The 24,858-nt window shown below is 38.9% G+C and overlaps 2 protein-coding genes across 4 annotated transcripts; both read right to left on the reverse strand.

Moving 5' to 3' along the window:
- Nucleotides 1–11,393: 11,393 nt before the first annotated feature.
- LOC115732085 (sucrose transport protein SUC3) lies at nucleotides 11,394–17,833 on the reverse strand. Its single transcript, XM_030662754.2, has 14 exons — nucleotides 17,224–17,833; nucleotides 16,055–16,120; nucleotides 15,666–15,764; nucleotides 15,515–15,579; nucleotides 15,355–15,439; nucleotides 15,218–15,251; nucleotides 14,945–15,044; nucleotides 14,633–14,708; nucleotides 13,311–13,670; nucleotides 12,976–13,119; nucleotides 12,565–12,798; nucleotides 12,425–12,488; nucleotides 12,295–12,338; nucleotides 11,394–11,920 (listed from the first exon to the last, which is right to left on the reverse strand). Exons 1-14 carry the CDS (start codon nucleotides 17,500–17,502, stop codon nucleotides 11,750–11,752), a joined length of 1,821 nt encoding a protein of 606 aa, XP_030518614.1. The 5' UTR covers nucleotides 17,503–17,833; the 3' UTR covers nucleotides 11,394–11,749.
- A 1,687-nt stretch (nucleotides 17,834–19,520) lies between these two features.
- Nucleotides 19,521–22,481, reverse strand: LOC115726538 (binding partner of ACD11 1). 3 transcript variants are annotated; one of them, XM_030656479.2, is made up of 5 exons: nucleotides 22,326–22,481; nucleotides 21,941–22,113; nucleotides 21,403–21,478; nucleotides 20,273–20,386; nucleotides 19,521–20,181 (listed from the first exon to the last, which is right to left on the reverse strand). In XM_030656479.2, the coding sequence occupies exons 2-5, from the start codon at nucleotides 22,054–22,056 to the stop codon at nucleotides 19,753–19,755; spliced, it is 735 nt and encodes a 244-aa protein (XP_030512339.1). In that variant the 5' UTR covers nucleotides 22,057–22,113; nucleotides 22,326–22,481; the 3' UTR covers nucleotides 19,521–19,752. The 3 variants fall into 3 exon arrangements, with proteins under 3 accessions (XP_030512339.1, XP_030512323.1, XP_030512315.1); XM_030656463.2 differs by having other exon boundaries at nucleotides 21,941–22,212; nucleotides 22,326–22,470; XM_030656455.2 differs by having other exon boundaries at nucleotides 21,941–22,215; nucleotides 22,326–22,469.
- Nucleotides 22,482–24,858: the final 2,377 nt, after the last annotated feature.

Genomic DNA, 24,858 nt, shown 5'->3' on the forward strand with positions numbered 1-24,858 from the left:
ACTTTTGCACAACAATTGAGAGTATTACGACATTAACTATTCAACCACGCTTGTTATCAGTTTTAAGTTTTCACAACATTGATTGGAGACTGTATGAGACAACATTGCTAAATAAAAACTTCGTCGCAAAGCAAAGAATAGGAAAGTTAAAAACAACTTAACATTGTCAAAAACAGAAAAGAAAAAGTAGGTTGCATGAAACAAACACTAAATGTCAAAAAAAGATGCGATACAAAATCAGTTCCAAAGAAGTCCTAGACTCCTAAGGATTTAGCCGTTAGCACTCGCTAGTCAGCATTCGCTAGTCAGCATTTATGGCTGACGGCCAGGAGCCCTAATCAAATGTGCTTCGTGTTTGTGAGAAATAGGATTCAATTCAAGGGTGTTTTTTTTTTTAAAGGAATTTGGGTATTTTTGACTTTTCTGTCAATGTCGCCAAATCCACTGAAACCTTTCCAAGTATTTCAAATGTGAACATATGTAGAATTGTACATGATTTCCTCGTAATTTTTCTAAATTTCAAATCACATTTTTTTGTTTCTGTTTTAAGGAGAAGAAGTCGCAGCTCGAAGTCAGAAGTAGCTAATAAGTACACAAAAATAGGGCTTCATTCTGCAGAAGTTCTTTGTTATGCAAGTGTAGGAACCACACATCTTCCATTAGGGCTTCATTCTCTTCCCTCTAGTGCAAGGAAATGTGGAGTTATTGACTTATTGTCCATCTATACAAGACCAAGTCTGCCCTACACGATGACAAACAAAGAAGAGAACGGTCGAAGCTTTGAAAGAAGATGATTAAAGAAAGACGGGAGGATGGAAACACAAAGCGAGAATCCTCTCCTTGAGGTGACATAAACCTAACTCAACATAAGGTTAATTGTCTGTACTATTAGAGCATCTTTATCGTTAGATTTGAACCAGCCGACCATGGGACCTTCGAATAATCATATTAGATCCATGAAAAACCTGAATATTTTTGTTAGTATTGGACGTTCTGTTTAATGTATATAGAAGTTTCATACGTAATTTGCAGGGTTTTAGCTGCATATTAAGTATTAACCTTACGGTCTCGTCTTATCTTTTAACATCTCTTTTTGAATGAATTATGACACACTAATTTGGCCTTGCCACCTGGACTCACTATCTGGATGCCACGTGGAAACATGAGGGCAACTACCGGTCTGCTCCAACCCTCTGTCTTTTGAATCCGGAAATGATGGAGCCCTCCCTCCACCAGAGACTGGACAAAGCGGCCGTCTTCATGGTCTCTTTCTTGGAAGGGAATTTCCCGCCAATGATGCGAAATAGACAGAAAAAAAAAAAAAGACAAAAAATTTGCAGAAAATTAATGACAGCTAGAGAGAGCGTAAAAAAAAAAAAGTATGCTTTATACTGTTTGCATTGAGTCAATGATGGTTAGCCCATTAGAATTCTTGATTATACGTAAATTGGATAGTGAAAGAAAATTGTATTTTGAATCGCCGATATAAATTGTGCTTCGAATCATCGCATTCGCAAAACTCTTTGATCTCATCTAGATAAAACCGTTGATCGTTGAAATACCCATCTCCCCCCACGAGAAAAAAAAAAAAAAGGGAGCGATAATCACGAGCCTGACCGGTAGGTTTTATGTTCTAGCTTGGTGAAGATGGACAAAATGTGAATGAGCAAATGGTAGGGTTTTCCTGGGGGGGAATGAAATTAGTCAAGAAAAGGACCAATTTATTTAAAATTAAAGGGGCAAGTTGAGGATTGGAACTCTAGACATTAGGTGAGGGAAGCTAGGGGGGTCGGTGATGCTTTGTCCCACAAGCAGCCATCAAAGATCAAGACGACCGTGAAAAAGACCAACCTTGTGGGATCCCCCTTTCCTCATAAAGTTTCAATTTTTCGCTTCCCCACTTCATCATCCTCCTTTCTTTCTTTCCCTTTTTTTCTTTTTGCTAAAAAAAAATCAAGGATAAAAACCCACAAGGACCCAAAAAGGAAAAAAAGAAAAAGAGAATAGCGACCCCCACGAACGCTAATTTTCAAAAAGGAAATCCGAGATTCCCTCTCCTTTTTTTTCTCACATCCATTGTGGCTTAGCATTTGTCAAAGTTAGGCTGTTGATTGAGTGTGAGATACATGGACATTGTAAGTCATCTTGTGTCAAAGCAAATAGGGTTTAATATGTAGATAGATTTGGCATATGTGGGACGAGGTGGTGGCGCTCTCTCTTCAAAACCGCGTTATCTCCATTGCGTCTTTGACAATTGTAGCGGAGGTAATGATTTTTCCCATTGAATTCGATACCTCAATAGGGGCCCAAAGTAAATAGTAAATAAAGGACACACACACAGACACACACACACACACACACACACACACATATATATATATATATATATAAAGCTTTTGAAACGTTGCAATCACCGGATCAAAGCATTCCATGAAGCCACTGAGATGGGGCTTCAATGTTGTCCTACTTACCATATAACATCTCTTTGCTCGTGACACTATGAAAAGGTGGTGGATGCATAGATAAATAAAGCATTTGTTATCTATGATCATTGTCATCTTTTGCTCCTCACAATATCAATCATGTCACACACACACACACACACACACACACACACACACACACACACATGCATGCATGCATACATACAGACATACCAAATCTCTTGATTAACCACGATATTCAACCGCAAATAACTTGTAAAATATATCAAATGCTTTTTATATGTTTGTAACGTTGGGCAGTTAAAACCTCAATCTAAATACATCATATCCTCGAGTCGGCCCCTTATATGCATATAAATAGATGCAATAAATGAATCGAAGCAACCTCAATCAACTTGCCCAATAAGAGGCGAATTCAGAATTTCAAATGTTGTACGTTGAAAAAGAGATGAGGGTCCCTTTAGGCGATGCTCAGGGACGTCACTAGACATGATGTACATTATGCGATAATCTAGCTATTTTATTCATATGTTCGTAGTATATATAGTTTCCATCCGTCTCGTCTCTTTAAAAGGAATTTGGGTATAGACAAAGGCCGATTTGGGGACGTCAATTGAAGAAATTTCTTCATTTGATCGGTCTTTCTTTATTTCCTCTCCGAGGAAGCGACATCTGCCAAAAGCTACCATTACTTGATTATGAGCAATATTTATCACTGCTTTAATTGTCACAATAGAATCTTAAAGGATTGTCAAATTGAAGCCTTCGAAATTGTAAATTCATCCCTCCAAACAGATAAAGGCTTCAACCTATTCATCTATCCTATCCCTCGCTTTACTCTTCTTGGAAAAGGTTATTCCATTTTCTCCGAGCATTAATAGCTATTGATTGAATTGCTACTCTGGTTTGAGAAGCTTTTAAGTTGTCCTTATCTCTCGTGCCTTTCTTTGAACCGCCTTGAAAAGAATTCGAAATACGTATATCCGGTACTCAATAAACCGCCTTCGCTGGCCAACCCCTATATCTTGGTACTCTACCCTCCCATTCATAAGAGAATGGTAGTTGTCACCGGAAGCGGGTTAAAGCAGCGAGTTGAGTAAGTCTTGTCAACAAGACTTCGCACAACTAAATACTAACACACTGTTCACTTCTGTACTTCTCCACCGCCAAAACAAAATGACTTATGCAATTCATACAGGCACGCATGAAAGACGAGCGAAAAACGATGAATTTACCTTACTTAAAAGGTCACGGGCCCCGGCTATGGAAAAGGATTTTATATATATATATGCATGCGCACTTGCACGGGGAGCTCTCTTTCGGAGATATTTGGAAATTTACCAACACAATTTTAGTAATGCTAGAGCATGACAAATAATGTTGATTGAAGTGTACAGAAAAGTGAGTGTGTGTCTTAATTATAAATCGATTATGACTCTATCATGAATAACTTCTTGTGATGATATCATCATAATTTCTTTTGGTTTATGTTATAATCAATGTGGAAACTGCAGTGAAATTAAAATCGAGAAGAATAAAAGACTACACAAATTTACGTGGAAAATCCTTCCGAGAAAAACTACGGGGAGAGGCGAAGCAAATCCACTACGAAAATTCAAAGATTACAAAAAGGTGGCTCATAAAACCTTAAGATTTTCTCAATTTCTATTTAAAACCTAACAAGCCAAGCTCTTCGCTACCAACACTAAACCTCTATTTTATTTCTCAAGTCGGGCCACCATAAATTTCAATTTCGGTAGAATATCGAGACAGAATTCAAGACATACTCAACAATTTAATTATAATTTTGTGATTATTTTAAATGAACGAGGTGTCATTATATCATATATATATATATATATATATATGATTGAGAATTCACAAAATTATATATGCATGTAGAGAGAGAGAGAGAGAGAGAGAGAGGAGTGGCCAATATGGTTTGAGTTTCTAAGAGCACGTAATAATGTCACCCAAAAAATAAACTAAGAAAGAAAGGGGAAGAATGATGGGAGGGGAGGCCCAATTTCCGAAAGAGATTGATGGATGATAAAGATAAGTGTGATGTGGTGGGGGCTTTTCTCATCTTCTTTTCATGACCTCGCCATGCCCCAACGAGAGCGTCCTCCCACCCACTCCCACGCCGCCACGTGTCTCTCCCCCTTCATGGACTACTTTCATTTCGTCCTACTCTTTTCATGTGTATCATTTCCACTCCCTCCATCCAAACACAGGGAGTAGCAAAAAACACCTCCCCCTTTTCTAAGATTGAACACCTATTTGGGTGGGGGTAGCGGCTAGGCTAGCAATTCACCCAAAATGGTGTCGTTTCGGGTTTGCGTATAAAAACAAGGTATTGATTTAGATAACCAGAAGAATTCAAAACTTCCCTTTGGATGGTCTCGAGTTCAAGTCATGTTGGGAGCACCCCAAAAGCGAAATCACTGATACACTAGCAAAACGAATTTGCATAGCGATTCGTCTTGGCAGAAGCATGCCAATTGATTTAATATTTAATTCCTCTAACACTCCCCTAATATTTTTATGGAACCACTGCTAACAGTTTTAAAAGCTTAAACGGTTAGATAAAGGGGTGCTTTAATATTTTATTACTCTAACAGTCTAAAACCATCATTAACTTCTCCTTTTTTCTCCACAAATCCAAAATTAAGAGATTTATTTGCCCACGAGTTTCCATCTACACGACGCGTGGACATGTATATTAATCGTGTTAACTTTAAAATTTGACGTGCTAAATAAAAGACTTATGCAATATTCATAACATGTCATAGAAATTTATTCCTAATTATAAATATGTAAATATACCTTTCAAGCTTACGATGTGTTTGCTTGACTAAAAGAATTATGCAATATTCATAAAGCGTCATAGAAATGTATTCCTAGTTAGGGTAAATTACATAAATAGTCAATGAACTTTCGTTCAATGTGCAATGTGGTTCATGAACTTTAAATTTATTCAAAGTGGTCTACAAACTTTAGCCTAATATGAAATGTCGTCCTGAATTTTTAATTATTTAATGCGGTCCTTGGATTAGTGTTTGGAGGGCGTGAAAATATCCACTTGAATTAATAGAAGGACATCATTCAACGTTTTCATACAGGTCATGGATTAAACTGAATATGTACCCAAAGTCCATTAGCTACATTGAACAAATTAAAAGTTCATAGATGACGTTGCATATTGAGCTAAAGTTTAGGGAAAACGTTGCACATTAGGCCAAAGTCGATGGACCATTTGTGTCGTTATCTCTCTTCATTATAAGCATGTAACTATCCTTTTCAAGCTTAGGATGTGCTTGTTTGACTAAAAGACATTGTTCCTGAATTAATTTTCTGGACTTTAATTTCACTCGTTGATTAGTCAGCAAAAATCATTTTACAGTCAAATAAAATATGCATACTTAAAGTTAGGAAAATAAATTCCCTAACTTGAAAAGCGAAAAAATATTTTCTTAAAAATGATTTCTTAAAAAAGTATTTTCGTTTGTCATGAAGCTTTCTCCGAGACAAACACACACTTATACGATATACACGCCTAAATATCAGTAAACATCAATATCGATATGAGTAACATGTCATATATATGGCCACTTAACATGTTCCAATGACTTGAAAAAGGTCATCTCACCCATAACACGTTATCTTTCGTATAAACTCTTTATGTTAAGTTTCTGTTTATGGAATGCTCCATCTCATGCTATTCCCCTTATTCAACTCTTAATGAACTCGACTGTTCAAATGCTATGGACAATGAAATCTCTTTGTTGTTCGGCTTGACCATGAGAAAATCTTTTGGAGATACCTCTTACAATAGCATTTCGTAAAGCAGTGTTTTCCCATAGATTCTTCTTCATTTTGCCCCCAAAAAAATAGAAAAGAAAAGAAAATTCTGTGAATGTAGTTCAATTGAATGACACATCGCTATGCTTCCATCAAGAATAAGTCAAAAAGATATAAGAGAAACGCGTAGAAGGATAAGACATATCTGGAGAGAGGGAAAAACAATAGTGTAACGAAAATAACATGGAAAGAAAACATGCGCCACCGATTAATTTAGCTTTGAAAAGCATAGCAATGCGGTACATGGGGCCTTTTGTAAATTATAACTTTGAACTAAAGTATTATTTTTTCTTTGAGGAACTATAATCCAAGTGACCTATCCTTATCATTAAAAATGATGCGTTCAAATTTCGGGTCACGCATCGGGCCACAAAAGAAAGAAAAATCAGAGTGTGCACTTTGTTTTATTTTGAATTTTACATATAGAAAAGAAAAAGAAAAATCAAAGTTTACTTTGCCTAGTCAATTACCGGCCATTCTCCCTAACTTTAGCAGGGGAGTTTGCCCATGGGAGCGTACAGAAGAATTCTAATATTTTTACTTGGAGAGATCGCCAAGAAGGAGCCCATGTCCGAGCCCGTCAACATATCCAGTTAGACTGGCTGTCACTCAAAAACTTAAGTCAATGAGTTATGGGTCAACTATGATATATTAATTATTCAACACCACACCATTACTCTAACGCGAGACTTCTCTAACGCAATTCACACATGCTTCTAAAAAAAAACATGTCTAGGTTCGGTGCTTAAGCAAATAATCAATTTGTCTTGTTGTTAGTGCATTCGCTTTCACGTGGCAATAAGATTAGCAACGCAAAACAGGTCCAACCAAGCCTTTCTTGTCAAACCAAAGGGTCCCCAAATGGGGCTTGTTTTGCGCTCCCTAATCATGCCCTTTTTCACTAAAATCAGGGACATTAGCCAAAAGAAAAGTGGACGAGAATGGTCGGAAAAGAAGGCTGAAAAAGAGAGCATGATTTACCCTACAAAAAGCAAAGCTTGATGTGCAACATAGAAAGAGTCGTGCTCCACTTTCTATTCTACGCTCCTTTAGGGTTTGGTACATTTGTTTTCCCTTTAACCCATTCGTATTGCAATTTTGGCACATCTGGTTAACAATGAGAATTGAAAGTTGCGTTTGCACAAGGGTTGGTTTTGGCTCCATGTTAGTTTAATTTATAAGCTTCATATCTTGGATTTGGGATAGTTTGAACTGGTAGCTCCTGTTTTGACAGAAGCCTACATAAATTTACAAGATGAATGGATTGGATTGGCAGGCTTGCAAGCTTAATTATATTAAGTTAGTTCTATCCCATTCAGACCACATTTCACAATATTCATCTCTTGGTGTGCTTAAGGAAAGACTATATCCCATTCAACATCGAATGTCACTAAAATAGGTCATTTTCAGTTTATTGTCATACTCTCACCTTGCCTTAAAATGCAGTTATATTTGTCCCTGTCTTTGACGGGTAATTTTTGAGTCTAACGGTATATTGAGATCTATTTTAGGTCCTATTTTAGATGAAGCCAGGAAGAGCTCTATTTTCATTATAGCTTATGGCGCGATTAACTTCGTGCTCCATCGCAATCATAATCGCAAGAAAAAAAAAAGAATAGTGTGAATGAGGCGGAGGAATATTATTTTAAGTACACGTACACCACAAATGATCTTTGTTCTCCGGGTCTTCTCCCTTTGCCTTTTCCTTTTAGGTATGTAGGGGTGACAATGGCTATCTTCTTTCCTTACAATACACCTATGCTTTGAGGGCTTGAAAAAACGATTCCTTTGATCCCATGTAAAAAAAAAAGTAAAGAAGCAAGTAGAAAGAAACCCTAAAAAGAGCAAGAGAGAAAAGGCCCCACGTGTGGAAAGAAATGAACTTTGGAGCTTATGTGACAAAAGATAACACCATATCAATGTTTTAACTTGATGTGTGGGTGTTGGAGTCTCTCTCTTTGCTTGGGATTCCTAATTCCTTTGTGGGTTCTCTTTTAGATATTAGGGCAACTTTTCTTCACAAAGGTTTTAGGTCTCTCTCTCTCTCTCTCTACTTTTCTTCGCAAAGGTTTTAGGTCTCTCTCTCTCTCTCTCTCTCTCTCTCTCTCTCTCTCTCTCTCTCTCTCTCTCTCTCTACTTTTCTTCACAAAGGTTTTAGGTCTCTCTCTCTCTCTCTCTCTCTCTCTCTCTCTCTCTCTCTCTCTCTCTCTCCACCATCTTTTCTGCAAAAAGCCACGCTCTCATAAAAGAGAAAGCTTTGGGGAATCCTATGCTCCATTCATATTGTCATCACTTGGTTTTCCTTTTTCTCTCCAATCTCCCATTGTGATGGATGACTAGATCTTGTTATCATTGCTTCATTGTACTTGTTTTTCAAACAACTTGACTGTTGCTGATATTAACCTTTCTGTGCGGGAAAACAGTGGAGAGCAATCTGAACGAGATGATATTATCTCCCCATTCTTCGCTTGAATCAAGGGTCGAGTGCTTAAAGAATGAAAAACCTCAAGAAATAAAGCAAAGGGTTAAATGACTGAACTAAAATGCATATCACCTTATGCATGATCTCAATAATGATTTCTCAAGGGTCCAAAAAAGCGAATGATTGCATAGAAAATGAAGCGACTCGAAGAATGAATGAAACTTCTTCAAATGCGGCTAAATAAATGTATTTTTGCCAATGCTCTGTAGAAGTTGCTACTCTCTCAAAGTACACACTTGATGAATGATTCGGATGAGAGAAATTTGAAATGAAATCATCATAAGAGATCGTTGTAGACCCTAGGAGATTAAGACGCAGGGTTTGGCAATGATTTTGTTGTCTATAAGGGCGGTGATTCATCCTTGGAAAATTATCAGAATCATTCCATATCAGCTTGAGATTTGGCCACGACCCTGTAAACCCCTATTGGCCAAAACAAATCATCTACTTTTCCCGCCAAGACAAGACAGCGCTTGGATCCCACCTCGTGTGGCAAAATCCTTTTTTCCAATCTATTCTTGCTGTTGATTATTGATATGCATGGTCCATTACATCATTGCCATGTAGCTATTTCTTTGATATTTTACCCTAGTTGAGCCGTGCGTACTATATGATCTTTTAATCTTCGTCCAAATCTTTGAGATATGTTATCAGTCGAATTCATCTTTTGATGTGTTTTGTTCACTCTTATAGATTTATCCCTTGTCGATAGCTTAAGAGTCAAGTAATTAGATTACTTCCGTTCCGAACGAGTCCGACGGGGTTCACTTGGAGATATGCCTCTAACTCAAAACTCCACTCGCAAGTCACGAATGGACTGCGTCCCATGTAAAGGATCGATATGCTCAAAACAGCCGATTGAGAAATGAAAGCCAAAATCCCTCGACAAGCACCACATTCGTTTCTCTGATAAAAGAAAACAGTCATTCATCATCTAAAGCAAAACGAAAATCCATTCCAAGACCATCCCAAAGATTCCACAGCATATCGCAACCCAGCTGCAAAAGAGAAGAGGACATCGCAGCAGCGAGGAGGGAAACTAAGAGGGGATGAAAAGAAATCGCGACCTGTTGTTCATTCTCTTTGAAAGAAAAATGCTGACACCAATCACTTCCATCTCTTCTTTTTAACACCTTTAGATAAAGATGCATGCACTTCATGGGACGGGAGGGCCTTGCTACCTCCTGGGGCATACCGCTTCATCCCCTCCCCTCTGATCCCTCCATGCCATTCTTAATTCTCATTGTCTTGCCTTTTTTTTTTTTTTTTTTTTGGCCTTCTTGCTTCTGACAAAACCGATAACAACAACGTGTTACAGAGAAAAAAAGAGCTAAAGCCTCTGAGCGAAGCTGATGATACATGGTCAAAAGGGTCGTATGATGAGTGCAGAGTCGTTTCTTTCCTTCTCCCTCCTTTCCTTTTGCTCTGCCCGGAGTTGTAGTGGATTTCGATGGCACTAATGACTTATTATAGATGATGAGCTGGTGTGGGGGAGAAGCTGCAAAAAATGGGGTATCCGTCAAAAGTATAGACCAAGCCAATCACTTAGTAAAAGAAAATAACGTGTTTAAACGCTTGGACCTCGCTTAAGAAGGAGCACATGAGTCTAATTCAGATTTAGCGATATCGTTTGCTTCTATTTCACCGTATCATTCGCAATAGTAGATAGGTTATGAACTAGTGGAATTGGATATGATTCCACATCTACAATAGAAATTCACGAGGTACTTTTGGTTTCGCGTTGTTTTTGGATTTTGAAACTCGGTGCTTTCTAATATCCACTTAAAACCTATGATTCGGCAGGTTTCCATGTCCACCGCTCGTTCCTTTCTTTCGTTGTTGTCATCTTGCGACGAATTCCCTAAACCGATCGCAGTGTTTTTCTCTCGTCCCTCTTGTAACGAAAGAACTCGTGCACCCTTTTGAATGAAGATGATTCCTTTCGAAATCTAATGATTGATGTACTAAAAGGAGGGTGCTGGTGCATAACAAGGGTGGTAAAATTGGGAAGCCATCGTTAGCTGATTTGCTCACTTTTACAGATTCAAATGAGCGAAAACTCTGTTCAGGAGAAAGTTGTGAAGCTGAGAGGTTTTTCGCGCACCCCATCCTGGCTTTGTTTTTCTAGTTTTTTGGCTTTCTCTTTTTGTATATTTTCATATATGGGAAAAAACAGACCATAAATCGCGGATGTAAAGAAAATTTCAACCATTTCTCTCAAATCAAAGGTGGATAGAGTCATTAAGTAAATTGCGTACTTAGCCATGGGTAGTGTATGTTACATTCTCTGTTTATATCTCTGTCAACCATAATTCCACAAGTCTCTATATAAATGGAAAAAGTAAAGCTTTTAACTGGTCTTAAACAAAAAACTTCCTAGTAAAAAATCGAGAGTGCAAAGCCCACACCCCCCCGAGGAGCAAGTAAAAATCAGGTCTTGAAACATGATTTTCAGTGTTTCCAACCGAACAAACCAGCACGACGAAGAAAACAGATTAGAAGACGCGCCAAACAAAAAAAAGAAAGGACAGAGGAGAAGGGGCAGATTATTGATAAGTACTAGTGTCAAGCCGCGAGCAAGTCCCAAGTTGTCGTGATAGGGTATCTGCTCGTTTAAGCCTCTCATCTTATATATGCTGATTTACAATCTAAGTATACTACAAATTCCCCAGACGAATATAGCATAGGCATTTCCACTATTGCTAGAATTTTCTCAAAGGTAACTATCCCGGCTTCATAGAGAAATTGATATGGAATCTGCGTAAAAGTCTTTCTTACCAGGTGGGGGAAAAATGAATTAATTTGAATATGAAATGTGTAACCCTGGAAAAAATCATGGTGTGCTGTTGCGCTGTTCACGTGCCCTTTGCTCTATCGAGTGAGCCGCGACGCATTCTGTTGAGCTATCAGGAGATCAACATTCGAAGGGGTGTCTCCAACCGAGTGGAGGCCACTTCTGCCCTCAGCCAAAATGAAAACCGGATGACCTGTACCCACTACTCGAAAGGTTTGGCAGTTTACGAACGGCAATTACACCAGCTGCAAGAGCAGCAATGGAAGCCAAAACAAAGGCAGGTATGTTCCCTCCACCAAACAGAGCATCCCATGGACCCGCTCCTATTGATACTATCATCTGAAAAGGAAAAATATGATGCACTCAAAATCAGCATCAATTTTGTCACGAGGGATGCTATAACAATTGGAAACCAGTTTTAATATCTCTAGCATTAGTCAATACAATGGCCATCGTCCACTATTTTGTTCATAGCAGAGAGAGAGAGAAATAGAGAATTATTGCATTCTCTGATACAAAGATCATGCCCTAATGACCTTCCAAAAGCAAGAAACTCCAACCAGTAGTAATCATACGCATCCTAATAATTACAAAACAACACTATACTTCTTTTCTTCAAACGCAAACTAATCTGGTCTCTACGGTAGGGGAAAATATGTAATGCCTTGAATTCCTATTTAAGAGAGCGGAGAGAGTTAAGAAAGTAGAACTACCTGCGGAATAACAATTGCCAGATTAAGAACTCCTATAGCTAGACCTGGAGAATTACACAAGGAAACATGTTGAGTTTGAGAAAAATAATTAGTTAATTTTAACAGGAAAAGGCAATACAAGATCACATACCTTGGCCACCACCAGAATCAGCAGTCAACTCTGCTGTGACAGAAAAGGGAACACTATATGTGATCTACAATACCAACATCATTAGATTAGCGCATAAAAACTCATCTATGAGAACAACTAACTCAAGGTATGCTTCTTACGGCAAGGGGAAAACCAAGGATCGCAAAGACAACAAGAGATGCCACTTCAACTGCTTTAATCCCTCCAGTGACAACTTCAGCTCCTTCAGAATGGTCTGAGATGGATATGGAACTGATGATAGCGGTGCCTGCCATGCAGGCAAACACGATCAAATTACTCAAAGCCCACACGAGCCGTGCGCCAATTCGCTTGCACATTGGTTCAATAAAGAAGGAACTGATGCCAAGAACCACCTAAGGAAAGAAACAAAGGAAGTTAAGAGAAAAAGAATAAGAGCTAATATTCCAAATATACGTTTTCATTACAACAAGAAGTAGGCTGGTACTATCAAGGGGGAAAAGGCAGAAATATGGTAAATCGTGATAAGTTCAGGCTACAAATGAATGATGAAAATCAATTTTGAGTCTTACTGAATTCAATAGCAAACCGAAAGCACCTTCTCGGACACCTTGATTGTAAAGCTTCACTGCAGAATCATCCCCCTTTGGATCACCATGATACACTTCTCTCCCCATCCAATCAGTGTCGAAAAGAAAGAAAGGAAACCATGACAACTGCATTTCACCGTCAATGCATATGTCAGCAAAAGTAAAACCAGACTATGAATAAGGAAAGAAAACTATCTTAAGAGGCAAGCGCCACATGTGGGAACCGGGTTTAAGTAATTGTTGCTAAAATTGACCAAGACATGAGAGCACCGAGTTTTCGCTTATGAAAGTGCAGGATTATTGAAGTTGGATCGTACCCAGGTTAGAGCCATAACAATAAGCACCGAATGCATTGCAGGGGGTAAATGCCTTAAACTGGTCAACAACTTCACTAAAACACCCCCAGGGCCATCATCGAAATTCTCATTCTGTCCACCATTAATTTCTGGCCTCAAATGATTATCGGCAAGCTCTCTTTCATGAAATCCCTCCCCATTGATAGCATGGGCATTGTGAACACCTGGGATGTCTGATTTCATCTTGGACAGTTCCAGACCATTTTGCTTGGAATCATCCAGCAAAGGAGCCACATCCGATAAACGTTGATGCTCATTCACAGAAAGGGGAATCTCCTCAGCAAAGTACAGAGTCACCAAGGTACACAATGTAAGGAAAACCTGCACATAACCAAACATGACTTCTAAACTTGCATAAACTCGACCAGATGAAGTACGCCATAATTCCTCCTGCATGCACTAAACTGAACAAAATATAAATCAGGTCCAATTTGGTGCTTAGATAGAGAGTCAGGGTTCTAGCCTCTTGATAAATTCAACTTTTCCTCCACTGAAAAACTCTAACTACACGCCAGCATTTAATGCACGAGCCAATTTCTAATACATAACCCAAACTATTATTGACAGCATTGTCCTTTTGTCACTTGATGCTTTCATCCCATGGAGAAGAATTAAGTGGATCTCTCGGGCAAGACATTGCTTCAGTGTCCTCTATGCTAAAATCAACTTCCCATCTATATACCCAAGCAGGTGAAGCAGAACATTTCTAACTATTGCAAACCTTTGTTTGTGTGATTCCTCACAAACCCCTAGAAAGTTGGTTTTACTCATGCTTACTTATGGGGGGTGATAGACATACTGTTCCTTCACTGAACCAAAATCTATATCTATCATACATATCCCTTCATCAGTAAGAAGACAAATTGTTGCGTACTGTGATAACAATAGTGTCTGTTTTCGTTGCTTCTAGTGCATTGCATGCAAAACATTATCACTAAATTTGACTTGTTAGTCATATGCTCACAACCTTCTTCTCTCATAAGTCAATAAAACAAAGAGCTAACAATCAGCATCAAGCAACAAATGTTATTGGACGTGCTCATTCTTCGTGAACGGATTTGATTCTGTAGATATTTGGCAGGGACAGTGTCTGATATTAGTGAGAGACTCTCCCAATGGGGAATCTATTCATGACGATTTTATTCAAAATATACTATTCAAGACTAAAAGCAGTATTTCGCAAGGTATAGTTTGATTAAAAAGAAGCTCAATGAAGAAATTGCACCAGCGTAAGCGCAACAGACAGGTTCAAGAAGTAATATGCATTCGATTTAGAACATTACCACAGCAGCAAGAAATGCAGCTTTGAGATTCCCACAAGCTTCACAACAAGCTCTACTGGTCAGGAAAGGAAACCATCTGCATTGAACGTAGGATATCAACAAAAGGAAAATAACAGCAATAAAACCCAAAAGGCAATATATTTTGATAAGAGTACACCTATATTTTACCCTCAGTAAAATAATTCAGAGAAGAAAATGACAAAGAGGCCACATTTATGAAGGGAACATAATCTCAATAAACAAGGAAAAATCTCGCACATCTGCAATGATCTCAGAAGCATGTTGTCTCAAAGCCAAGTCAGAAATATTAACCTATGCCAATTCCCACTAGCACCAGAGGAAAAACCAAGAATATTTCCAACAGCCATCCAAGAGCAAAAAATAGCATTGGCTGAATTTCTCTGATCAGGTCCTGCAGCCCATGTGAATATATATATAAACAGCATTAGCATGCACTCATGATCACAAAACTGAAAAATGAATAGGCATTCATTGGTTAAAAAAAATGCACATTAAAAAGAATGAGAAATTGGCCAGCAAAAAATTAAATTTCTGTCGCTAGAACTTAAAAAGTAAAGTAACAACCTGAGAGATCAGCCAGAAGAGCGCGAGCTGGACCCTAAAATATAAAAAATGTTCAGATTCTTTTCGCGGAAATGTGAAAAAAGACATTTCCTATGTGCTAAGACTGATTGGTAAAATCAATTATCCAACAACTTTACCTGAACCGTGTTGTTTGCTAGGTCCAGCAACCAAAAGCCTATGACAAAGACAAAAGCTGCCCTTGCTCTAGTACCTTTAAATGTTCTGCATATCCACAAAAAATCGTTTATTTCCATCATCCAACTGACTTCTCAAAAATTAAAAAGAAGGAAAAAGAACCTGCAGTGCTCCTTTGTATCACCCAATAAATAGCCAGCGTCTGCAGAAAATCCGATTAATATCACCTAAATTACAAGGCATAATTTAGGAAATGTAGAGAACAATGAAATCTGCAGCCATAATACAAAGAATCGGAATTATTGATGCTCACAGAGATGCAGATCATCAGAGATCCAGCAAGAATAAATGGCCGTCTTCTTCCATATTTTGATTGGCACTTATCACTCCATATCCCCACAAAAGGTTGAACCTGAAAGATAAAATAAAAGTAACTCCTAGAGATGCAAAGGTGATGGGAAGTGATTTGTTTCCTTGCTTGTCATTTGTTTTAAAGGAAGGAGGATGGTAAACTTGCAAGGACAGTGAAGATTTTCATAATATACATCGGTGTTAAACCGTAGAGTTTCAGCAACAAATGAGTTGCTGGCAGATGAAAAAAATCAAACCCTCACACTATTCCATGGATGTATCTTTGTTTAAAAAAAAAATTGAGACAATTGGTTTAGCATTTCAAAATAAGGCAGAAATGACATCACATACCACAAGACCTGTTATTGGACCACAAAGCCATATGAATGAAGAGAAAGCGTGCTGTATGCCAAGTGTCTGCATCAAATTGTAAGCCACGCATCAATAGCAGACTAAAATTCTCCACAAACCAATCAACAAACGTATGGAACACTCTTATAACTGTATGCTTTTGAAGAAATTGTCAAGCTACCAGAATACAAACTAATTGCAACCAACTTAACGAACATACTTCAAACTCACGATGCATTATCTCAGTAGTACTATCCTTCCAAAACAAGAGGCAGGATAACTGCACATAACCTCGCCTCTCTCCTGCTATTCTGCTCCGAATAAAAAACACTAACGGTACTTATCACCATAACCGAATGACAAAGCCAAGGGCAAGAAAGCAGAAAATTTAGTAGGGAAGTGTTCTTGTTATCGTTAGTGTTCAGGTGCAGACAGATAATCACCACATGACAATGCTGATGGCTTCAAAAGGACTCCTATTAAGTTCCCAGATAGTAATATTGAGTTATCTAGCAGCAACATATGTCTAAACACTATGAGAAGGAATTTCATCTCAGTACTCAAGAAAAACTGAGAGCAAGAATCAGCCAAAAGTACAGAACGGAGAAGCTCTACCCACATATAAGTTCTAGAATACAACTCTATTATAAACTACTAGAACGACACCGCAATAGTTCACACTCTCGTCTAATTCATGATGTGCAACATGCACATTTGTGACCATAATACACTCACCCACCAGCCATCATAGTAGGACAACCCTGAGAGTCTCCTTAATTTAATCAATTGACAAGTGACGATAACTTAAACATCATAATGTCAATTGTATTCAAAATTAAAGTCCTAAAGAGTTATACTAATCCAAAACAACATCTAAACCCAAAATGAAATCTTTAAATCAACGTCTTTTGAAGCAGGTATATCCTTTGCATTAAACATCCATTTTCACCGGGGGCACACATCTGAATCTGAATTATTCCCCACAGGAGTACATTGCAAATTCGAATACAGTAACACTCGCGATCGATCTCATGCCATACCATAAGTACATTAATCCTAGCCAAAAAGGAAAATACTAGACGTGGATCAATCAACATATTTAAACGCACATTAACAAACCAGAAGGCACTAAAATGAACCACAAAGAAAGTGTCAGCATAAACACGTACCTGGATATACGGAGTCAACAGAGAAAGCTGCAAAGCCCAACCGAATTGGACACCGGCAGCGACCGTGCAACTGAGAATCAGAGTCGCGAGACTACAGTGCGCAGGCTTGAAGTCACCGCCAGTGCCGTTCGGAACCCTAGCGGAAGACGACGCCGAGGGAGAATTGAGCTCGATCCGCTGGTGCGCGTCGTCCACGGACACCATCTCCACTTCGTGGTCGTCCCTGAGGTTCCTGTACGGCACTCTGACGGACGACGCTGAGTCCGTCTTCCCCGCCATGACTCGCTCGGATCGCGAACTCACCGGCCGATCCTTCACTCAGTTCAACCGCAGCATTCGCACCAAGGTCGAACGGGCACAACGTCCCGCGCAATTCCAATACGCAGATCTGATTCGTACGGGCAGAGAGAGCAAGATCTGTGATCGGCAGCAGCAACGCGCAGCGCGCAGAGGGAGGCCTGGTCAAATTTGGGTGGTTCGGGGGGTGGCCGAGGATTTGGGGCGCCCCTGGTCAGTGCGTCGCAGCGGCAGGAAGGCTCGCGTTGATCCGGTGGACGTCGTTCATTGGCGGATACTGACTTCCATGGGAATGTTTTCGGTGCGTGAGATGGGGGGGTGAAGATCAATGAACAGTTTGACCGCGCTGCTTGGGATCGTGACCGTTGGTTTGGATGACCTCATGACCGGGGGATGTGAGTGGATCAGGACCGTTGAGTCGGAAGACCCCAGCCCGGATCGTGGCGTTCCAGCGAAGGGAGAGCGTGATGCCGCCGATCGGGGAAATGGGTTCAGAGTCAAGTCTACGTATATAAATCTGGCCGGACACGTACCCACGGGCCACGGACACAGAACTTTGATTAGAATTCAGCTTGAGAGAAAAGTAATTGCCTACTTTCTGCTGGAATTAAGCTATATACTTTGATAATATACCTTATTTTGAATAAAATTGACGAAAACGAAAATCGGGGAACTCTGTTAAATTTATAATTCAAGTAAAACGTGGCGTAAAATATAATAAGAGATTTAACTTGTGAGTAAGTCTTTTGTTTCTTGCTTTTTCTCGATGTACCCCACTTCATGCCATGGAGTTTTTACGATTAATATACATTTAGATGTTTTATTAAAATGAATTATCGAACAAATGGACAATATGTATCATAGTAGATTAAAACGAAATATCATACGAGTTAAAAAAGAACATATCTTATTGCTGAAGAAATTGTTTGTATTTTGAAATAACTTATTCGATTATGTGAATAAGTTGCACTTAATAATCACATTGAAAATTAAGTAAAAGAAGAAAACAAAAGCTATTAAAATGACATATCTTGTTAAATAAAATGAAGAAATTAAAAAGTCTAAAACTGCACTTATTACATGAACTTATTCACGACTTATTTAATTTAGTGAATAAATTGCAATTGATAAGTACATTCACATAATTATAACAAAAAATAAGCTGAGTTAAAAATATCGTGACATATATATTAGTTTGTTTTATAGGTTACTATGGATAGTTTACAATTTACAATAAATCTATAATATAACTAAAAAGGTACAACTTCATTTAAGAAAAATACAAATTATCCATGACATTAACAGTGGTAGATCATACTTGAAGACTATAATACAGGGAAATTAGTAATCAATACTTTATAATCAATATACAGTAGAAACCAAAAAAGCAAGTTTGGACCTCTTTGATTGTTACCCAATTTAGCAGATGTTATTTCTGTTGTATTTTTCAAGAATTTTTAAGGGCATTGTGAAACTTTAAGGGCACATCAATCATATCAAAATAGAAAAAATTTCAAATAATGGTCTGAAATGTCCTCTCTATTTAAAAGAATAGTCTGACCAAAGACATTTTCGTCATGTTCTTTTTCCCCTTTTTTTTTTGTTTTTTTGCCCGGGCCCTCGCCAGCCAAGGGTGCGACAACCCTCGACTAGGCCCTCGTCGACCACGTCGCCTCACAATCGGCAAGGGCTTGACTGAGGATTGCCTCCCTCGCCGGACTAAACAAAAAAAAGAGGAGAAAAAAAACGGAAAAAAATGACGAAAATATCATTGATCGAGTCTTTCTTTGAAGCAAAAAAACACTCCAAGTTCTCATGTGAAACGAGATCTATCCAGACCTTTATATGAGAAAATAATGACATTTCTGGTCACCATTTGGAATTTACCTTCAAAATCTAGAGATTGAAAAAGTTAGCAGAAGAAGACAAGTTAGTCATGTTTACATTGTGGAAAGATAATTACCCTAAAAGTTCTGCAACGATGGAAAGCATTAGTTCTCCCCAAATAGATCAATATATCATATAGACAGATTATTCAAACTTTGTACAATCTTCCTGCCCTGATAATTTCACAAAGAGAATGAGCAAACACAGGCAAGCGAATGAGAATTTACAAAATAGTCACTCTCAAGTTACTTCTACACGAACATCCCGTTTGAAGTTAAAGAAACAATCTACATGGAAGCCCCGGTATACTCTATATAGCTGCCGATGTAACTAAGACGTGTGAACTCATTGCCTTGCCCCGTGACTACCCAAATCTGCAGCTACTTTAGCTGCGCGATTCAGTGCATCCGATACCCAAAGAGCACCTCTAGAGAAGTAGCTACTGTTTACCACAGTGTTTGCAGCTGACGCAGCTGTTCTTCCCGTGGCAGATACAGCAGATCTCGTGTACTCTGTAACGCGGTACTTCTCATCCACTGATTTAACAGCTTCGACCCCGGCACAGATCTTGTCGGCAAGGCCGATTCTCTCAGTCAGCTCGGCGACCTTTGCCATTGCAGTCGCCGAAACTTGATGAGACTCATCCAAAGCTTTTGCCTTGGTTAAGGCGTCTTTCCCAAGCGTATATCCCTTTGATAGCATAGTTTTCACCACATCCTGAGCTACGGTCACTACTTCACGAGCATTGGGCACATATTGGCTTCCATATGGGCTCTGCGTAGGGCAGGAAAGAAGGGAACTCTTTAGCAAAAACTCTTAACAATAGCAGCAGATTATGTCACAACTCGTGCAGAGAAACGCTTACAGTTGAGTTGGTTTCGCCTTCATGCCTTGAGGAAGACCTGTTCCAGAAATCAAATTCATCTTCATATTGTCCCCAGCGTGTTATGCAGACACGCTGATCCACAATGGTTGCACCCTGAAAAGAGAAACATTTACATGAGAATGCTAACAAAATCTCACTATACTCTTTAATAAATGTTGACAGTTATGAATCAAGAGAATAAAGTAATATTTCAGCTATCATACGGAGAGAGAGACCTGTAAGAGAAGAGATGGTGATGTTCTCAACTCGGGCAAGTGAAAATTAGCGGGGTAGTATGAAGGACAAAGTGATGTTAGGAGAAAGTAAGCACAGGCAGAGAGGAAGATGTGCTGATGGAACAACTCAGCCGGAGACAAGTGAAAGGAAAAAGAAACAACAATTCCACAGCACAAGCTAAAAGAAAGCAGGTTTTAAGGTTGTCCTGAGAGTGAACATTGGTTTTACGAACATTCCTCGTTACTCGTTCCCCTACTTTGGTCCACAAATTGAGAACAACATCATGTTGATAGTCCCTAACAGCAGATGCGGAGCAGCTTGGTATCAGTGCAGAAAATTTACTTGAAGTTGCTCAAAACGAAAATACTTTCCTCAATCCTAACCTTTCTCTTTTACTGTTTGCAATCACATGCAATGATAAGAGCCAGGCTCACAATACAAATGGAAGGAAAGCATACAGCAGCAAGCGAACAAGACATATCCTAGACCCTTAACCAGAAACAGCTCAAAAGACCAAAACAGAATGCAACAAGGGTAAAAGGAGAGATCTGGAAACACTCAAACGTGTTTGTAACTGATGCAACATCGGTTATGTAGAAGTGGACATTCCCCTCAGATAAGCAGCAAGAAATATGGAACATCTCTGCTGTTCTCATGCCACATAGTATACTATATTTGAGAAGAAATGCCGAGCTACGCGCATCGCGTGTAGCGTATCGCGCGTATGTTAGTCACTTCACCATGACATTCTTCTCCAAGCACAAAAACAAAGATACTTGAGTTCATGAGTTCGGTCAACAATGAGCGTGGAATATTACATCAGAAGACCTATACTTCCGCGTTACTTATCCAAAATTTCAAAACTCTTAGGTGTTGGATGGATAACTACTTACACTGAGCAAGACGGCAGTTTCCTGAGAATAAGCATCTTTGAACGTCACATAGCCTGTACACGCATAATCTCCAGACCTATCAACAGACACAGACGTAATGCAACTATCAGGAAAAGAAAACACGAGGGAATACATTATAGAATGTCGTAGGGGCAAGGAAATAATGAATGCACCACTAATAGCATGATCGACCAGAAAGCCTGCCAAAAAGAAAAAATCTTTAACAACAATACAGGGCCACCATCAGCGAAAATAAACTCCACCCAATTAAATCATTAGATATCAATGTTCACCATCAGAAAAATTCCAGAGGACTCAGTTGAGGTGAAAGATAGCAGAGACTAAATTTCATCAATCTAGGCATAAACAAATTGTGAGCTGGAAGGAAGACTCCAGTCTCAAGCTCAACCCTTCTGAGAACCCAAAAGAACAAACACCTTGTGTGCAAATGCTCGTAGAACCATTACTAAACAAAACAGTCGACACCAAAACAGATGCCAAGATCCAGCGAACGAGGAATTAGAGGCGAGAGATGAACCTGACGATCTCGACATGGAGGATCGCACCGGAGAAACCGAAGAAATCGCTGAGGTCCTTCTCGGTCGCTTTGGGAGACAGGCCCGTAACTTCAATTGAATATCCTTCGGAACTCATCTTCCCCCCAAAAATCCGCCAATCCCGATTTCTCTCCTCGACTCCGACCAGCTAGTCCTAAGTAGAGTGCTCAAACGGGGTCAATCATCTCAACAATCCTTACAAGTTCGAACCGCAAGCTCATGCATTGTTCCTTCGCACATACAAATCAAAAAGCTGCTGCAAAAGGTCGTAGTTTTTCACACAAGGTATATCCACGAAGATTCCGGATGAATCAAAGGCTGGAAAAAGAAAAGAAGATGGAAACGATGATTCCTCAACTCCTGTACCTGTGAAGCCGTAGATCGCGAGTAGAGACACCTCGGATCGAAGCGAAGAAGGAATGGAGACTTCCAGACACAACTCTCTCTTCCAAGTGGTTTTGCTCTTCCGTGTGAACGGTTTCTTGATTTCTTCGAAAGTAACGGCCGGTGGTCGTCGTGGACACGTGGGGCACAGTGGGGGTCGGTGAGTTTCGGGTTGGCCCGCTCGATGGTGATGGATCAACGATTTGAATGGCGGAAACCGGGTTCGAGGCCCCGGACTCGGTTGCGGTGAGCTTCTGATCCGAAACGATAGGCCAAGGCCCACGAAGCGTAGCTGTTACTGTCCATTGCACTGCATGCGCAATGCCACCAACAATCCTGATAAAATTGCGGGTTGAATCGGATTTCGTTCGAATTAATACATCCATCACGATAAATGTGGTTAACACGCAAAAAAAAAAACGTTAATCTTCCATCTAAAACTCGATCAACAATTACATTTATGTACATAGGAACGTGAGTTATTCATATTTATGCAGCTCCCCGATCAATTTGGCCGTGTGATTTATATCAACTTTTTCCTCCAACTTACCATGTGGACCATTCGTTATAACATAGGTCGATTTCTATCTATCAAAATGGCTTTTGCTATTACCCCGATTTACATAATTTAACTTGTACATTGGATTTTGATCTTGCGACCCTAATCATAGTTAGGAGTCTCAAACGCTAGGAATCTCATCCCGATCATCGTCTTCCTCACACTTAAAAAAATCGCCTCGCGTCCCCATCGCTGGTCCTAGCAATCGGGGGTGACGACGACGATAGCATAACTATTAACACTCTCAAAGATGATAAATCTCTAATAATCAATCTTAAATTGTTTTAATATTAATGCGCGTAAATTAACCAAGATCTTGCAAATTAAGTCAATGCGAAAAGCTAAAAAAAATAATGAGGAGTTGTCACGATCTAAAATTCGAATTGAACTTCTGGCTAATGGATTATTAGGTTAATTAGATGAATTAACTAACATAACATGGACTCTCGCAAGCCCTATCAATTCACAACTTAGGTTCATTCGATTTTAATCAAAAGATTTTTAATTTCAGAGTCGCAACTAATCTTTTTGGTAGTTAGATTAGAAGCCTAAATAAAGTATTCGAAAGAAAATACTTTATTTCATGCGACCCATAGATTAAATGGATTAGGAGACTTGGTTACATTAACTTTTCAATTAATGTCCTTTTGGTACCCAACTTTCATGAAAAAATCCTTAGTTTTATGATTTAAATTTTTTTTAAAAATTTCTTTTATTAAATGCAATGCTAATACAATTTACCTATATGACATGTGAGATGTAATGATATAGCAAAAATGTGTGACATGGCATAATGACGTGGCAAATATGCATGACATGGAAAATATGATAATTCAGACTAAACTATATGCTATGCAACATGAATGATATTTCTGGTTTTTTTTTTTTTTTTGTGCATTTTCGGATTTAGGAGAAATTAAATTGAAAGACTACCCTAAAGTGAAATAACATCCAATTTAATTTAAGAAATTGATTTCACAAGGTCCTAATTTTATTAGATGTTATTTTCATGCAAAGGGTGAAGAGAAGTGTGATTTAACCTAAGAAAAACATGACATCTTTTTTGGCTTTTTTAGGAATTTATTTAAACCATGAAAATAATGAAATTTGAACAAAAATAAACAATATTGCCCATAAAACACCTTTAAATCCGAAATTCCGATTTTATTCACAACATTCCTCGATATTAGGGCTAGCAAGTGAATAAATTATAGAATTACCGTCGTCCCTATATACGTAGGGAAAATCTTGAAATTCTATTTAAGAATTAGCAATCCGCTCCTCGAAATGGAGGATTTGATATCTAATTCACTCGTATGGGCACAATTGTACTTTGATATTGAAGTCATATGTTGCCTTTAATGTACATTTTCCGAGGGACAAGGCACAATTGGGGAGCATGTGTTATGGGCAATATTTTTTACTAATATTCAAACTTTATAACAAAGATAGCATAGAATAAATGGTAAACAATATGCAATAAATAAATACGCAAAAAAAAAAAAATCAGCCATCCAAAGCACATGAATTTTGAAAATTAGAAAGGGGATTGCTGAAACTTTATAACAAAGATAGCATAAAATGGTAAACAATATGCAATAAATCCTCGTCATCGTCGTAGACTCATGGGCACAGTGGGGGTCGGTGAGTTTCGGGTTGGCCCGTTCGATGGTGATGGATCAACGATTTGAATGGCCGAAACCGGGTTCGACGTCCCAGCAACTAGGTTGCGGTGACTTTCTAATCTGAAACGATAGGGCAAGGCCACGGCCCAAGCCCACGAAGCGTAGTTGTTTCTTTCCATTGCGCTGCATGCGCAATGCCAACAACAATCCTAGTAAAATTGTGGGTTAAATCTGATTTCATTCGAATTAATACATTCGCCACGATAAATGTGGTTAACACGTAAAAAAAAAACGTTAATCTTCCATCTAAAACTCGATCAACAATTGCATT

This window comes from Rhodamnia argentea, chromosome 6 (genome assembly GCF_020921035.1).
Source record: "Rhodamnia argentea isolate NSW1041297 chromosome 6, ASM2092103v1, whole genome shotgun sequence".
In the NCBI taxonomy this organism is placed as follows: Eukaryota; Viridiplantae; Streptophyta; class Magnoliopsida; order Myrtales; family Myrtaceae; genus Rhodamnia; species Rhodamnia argentea.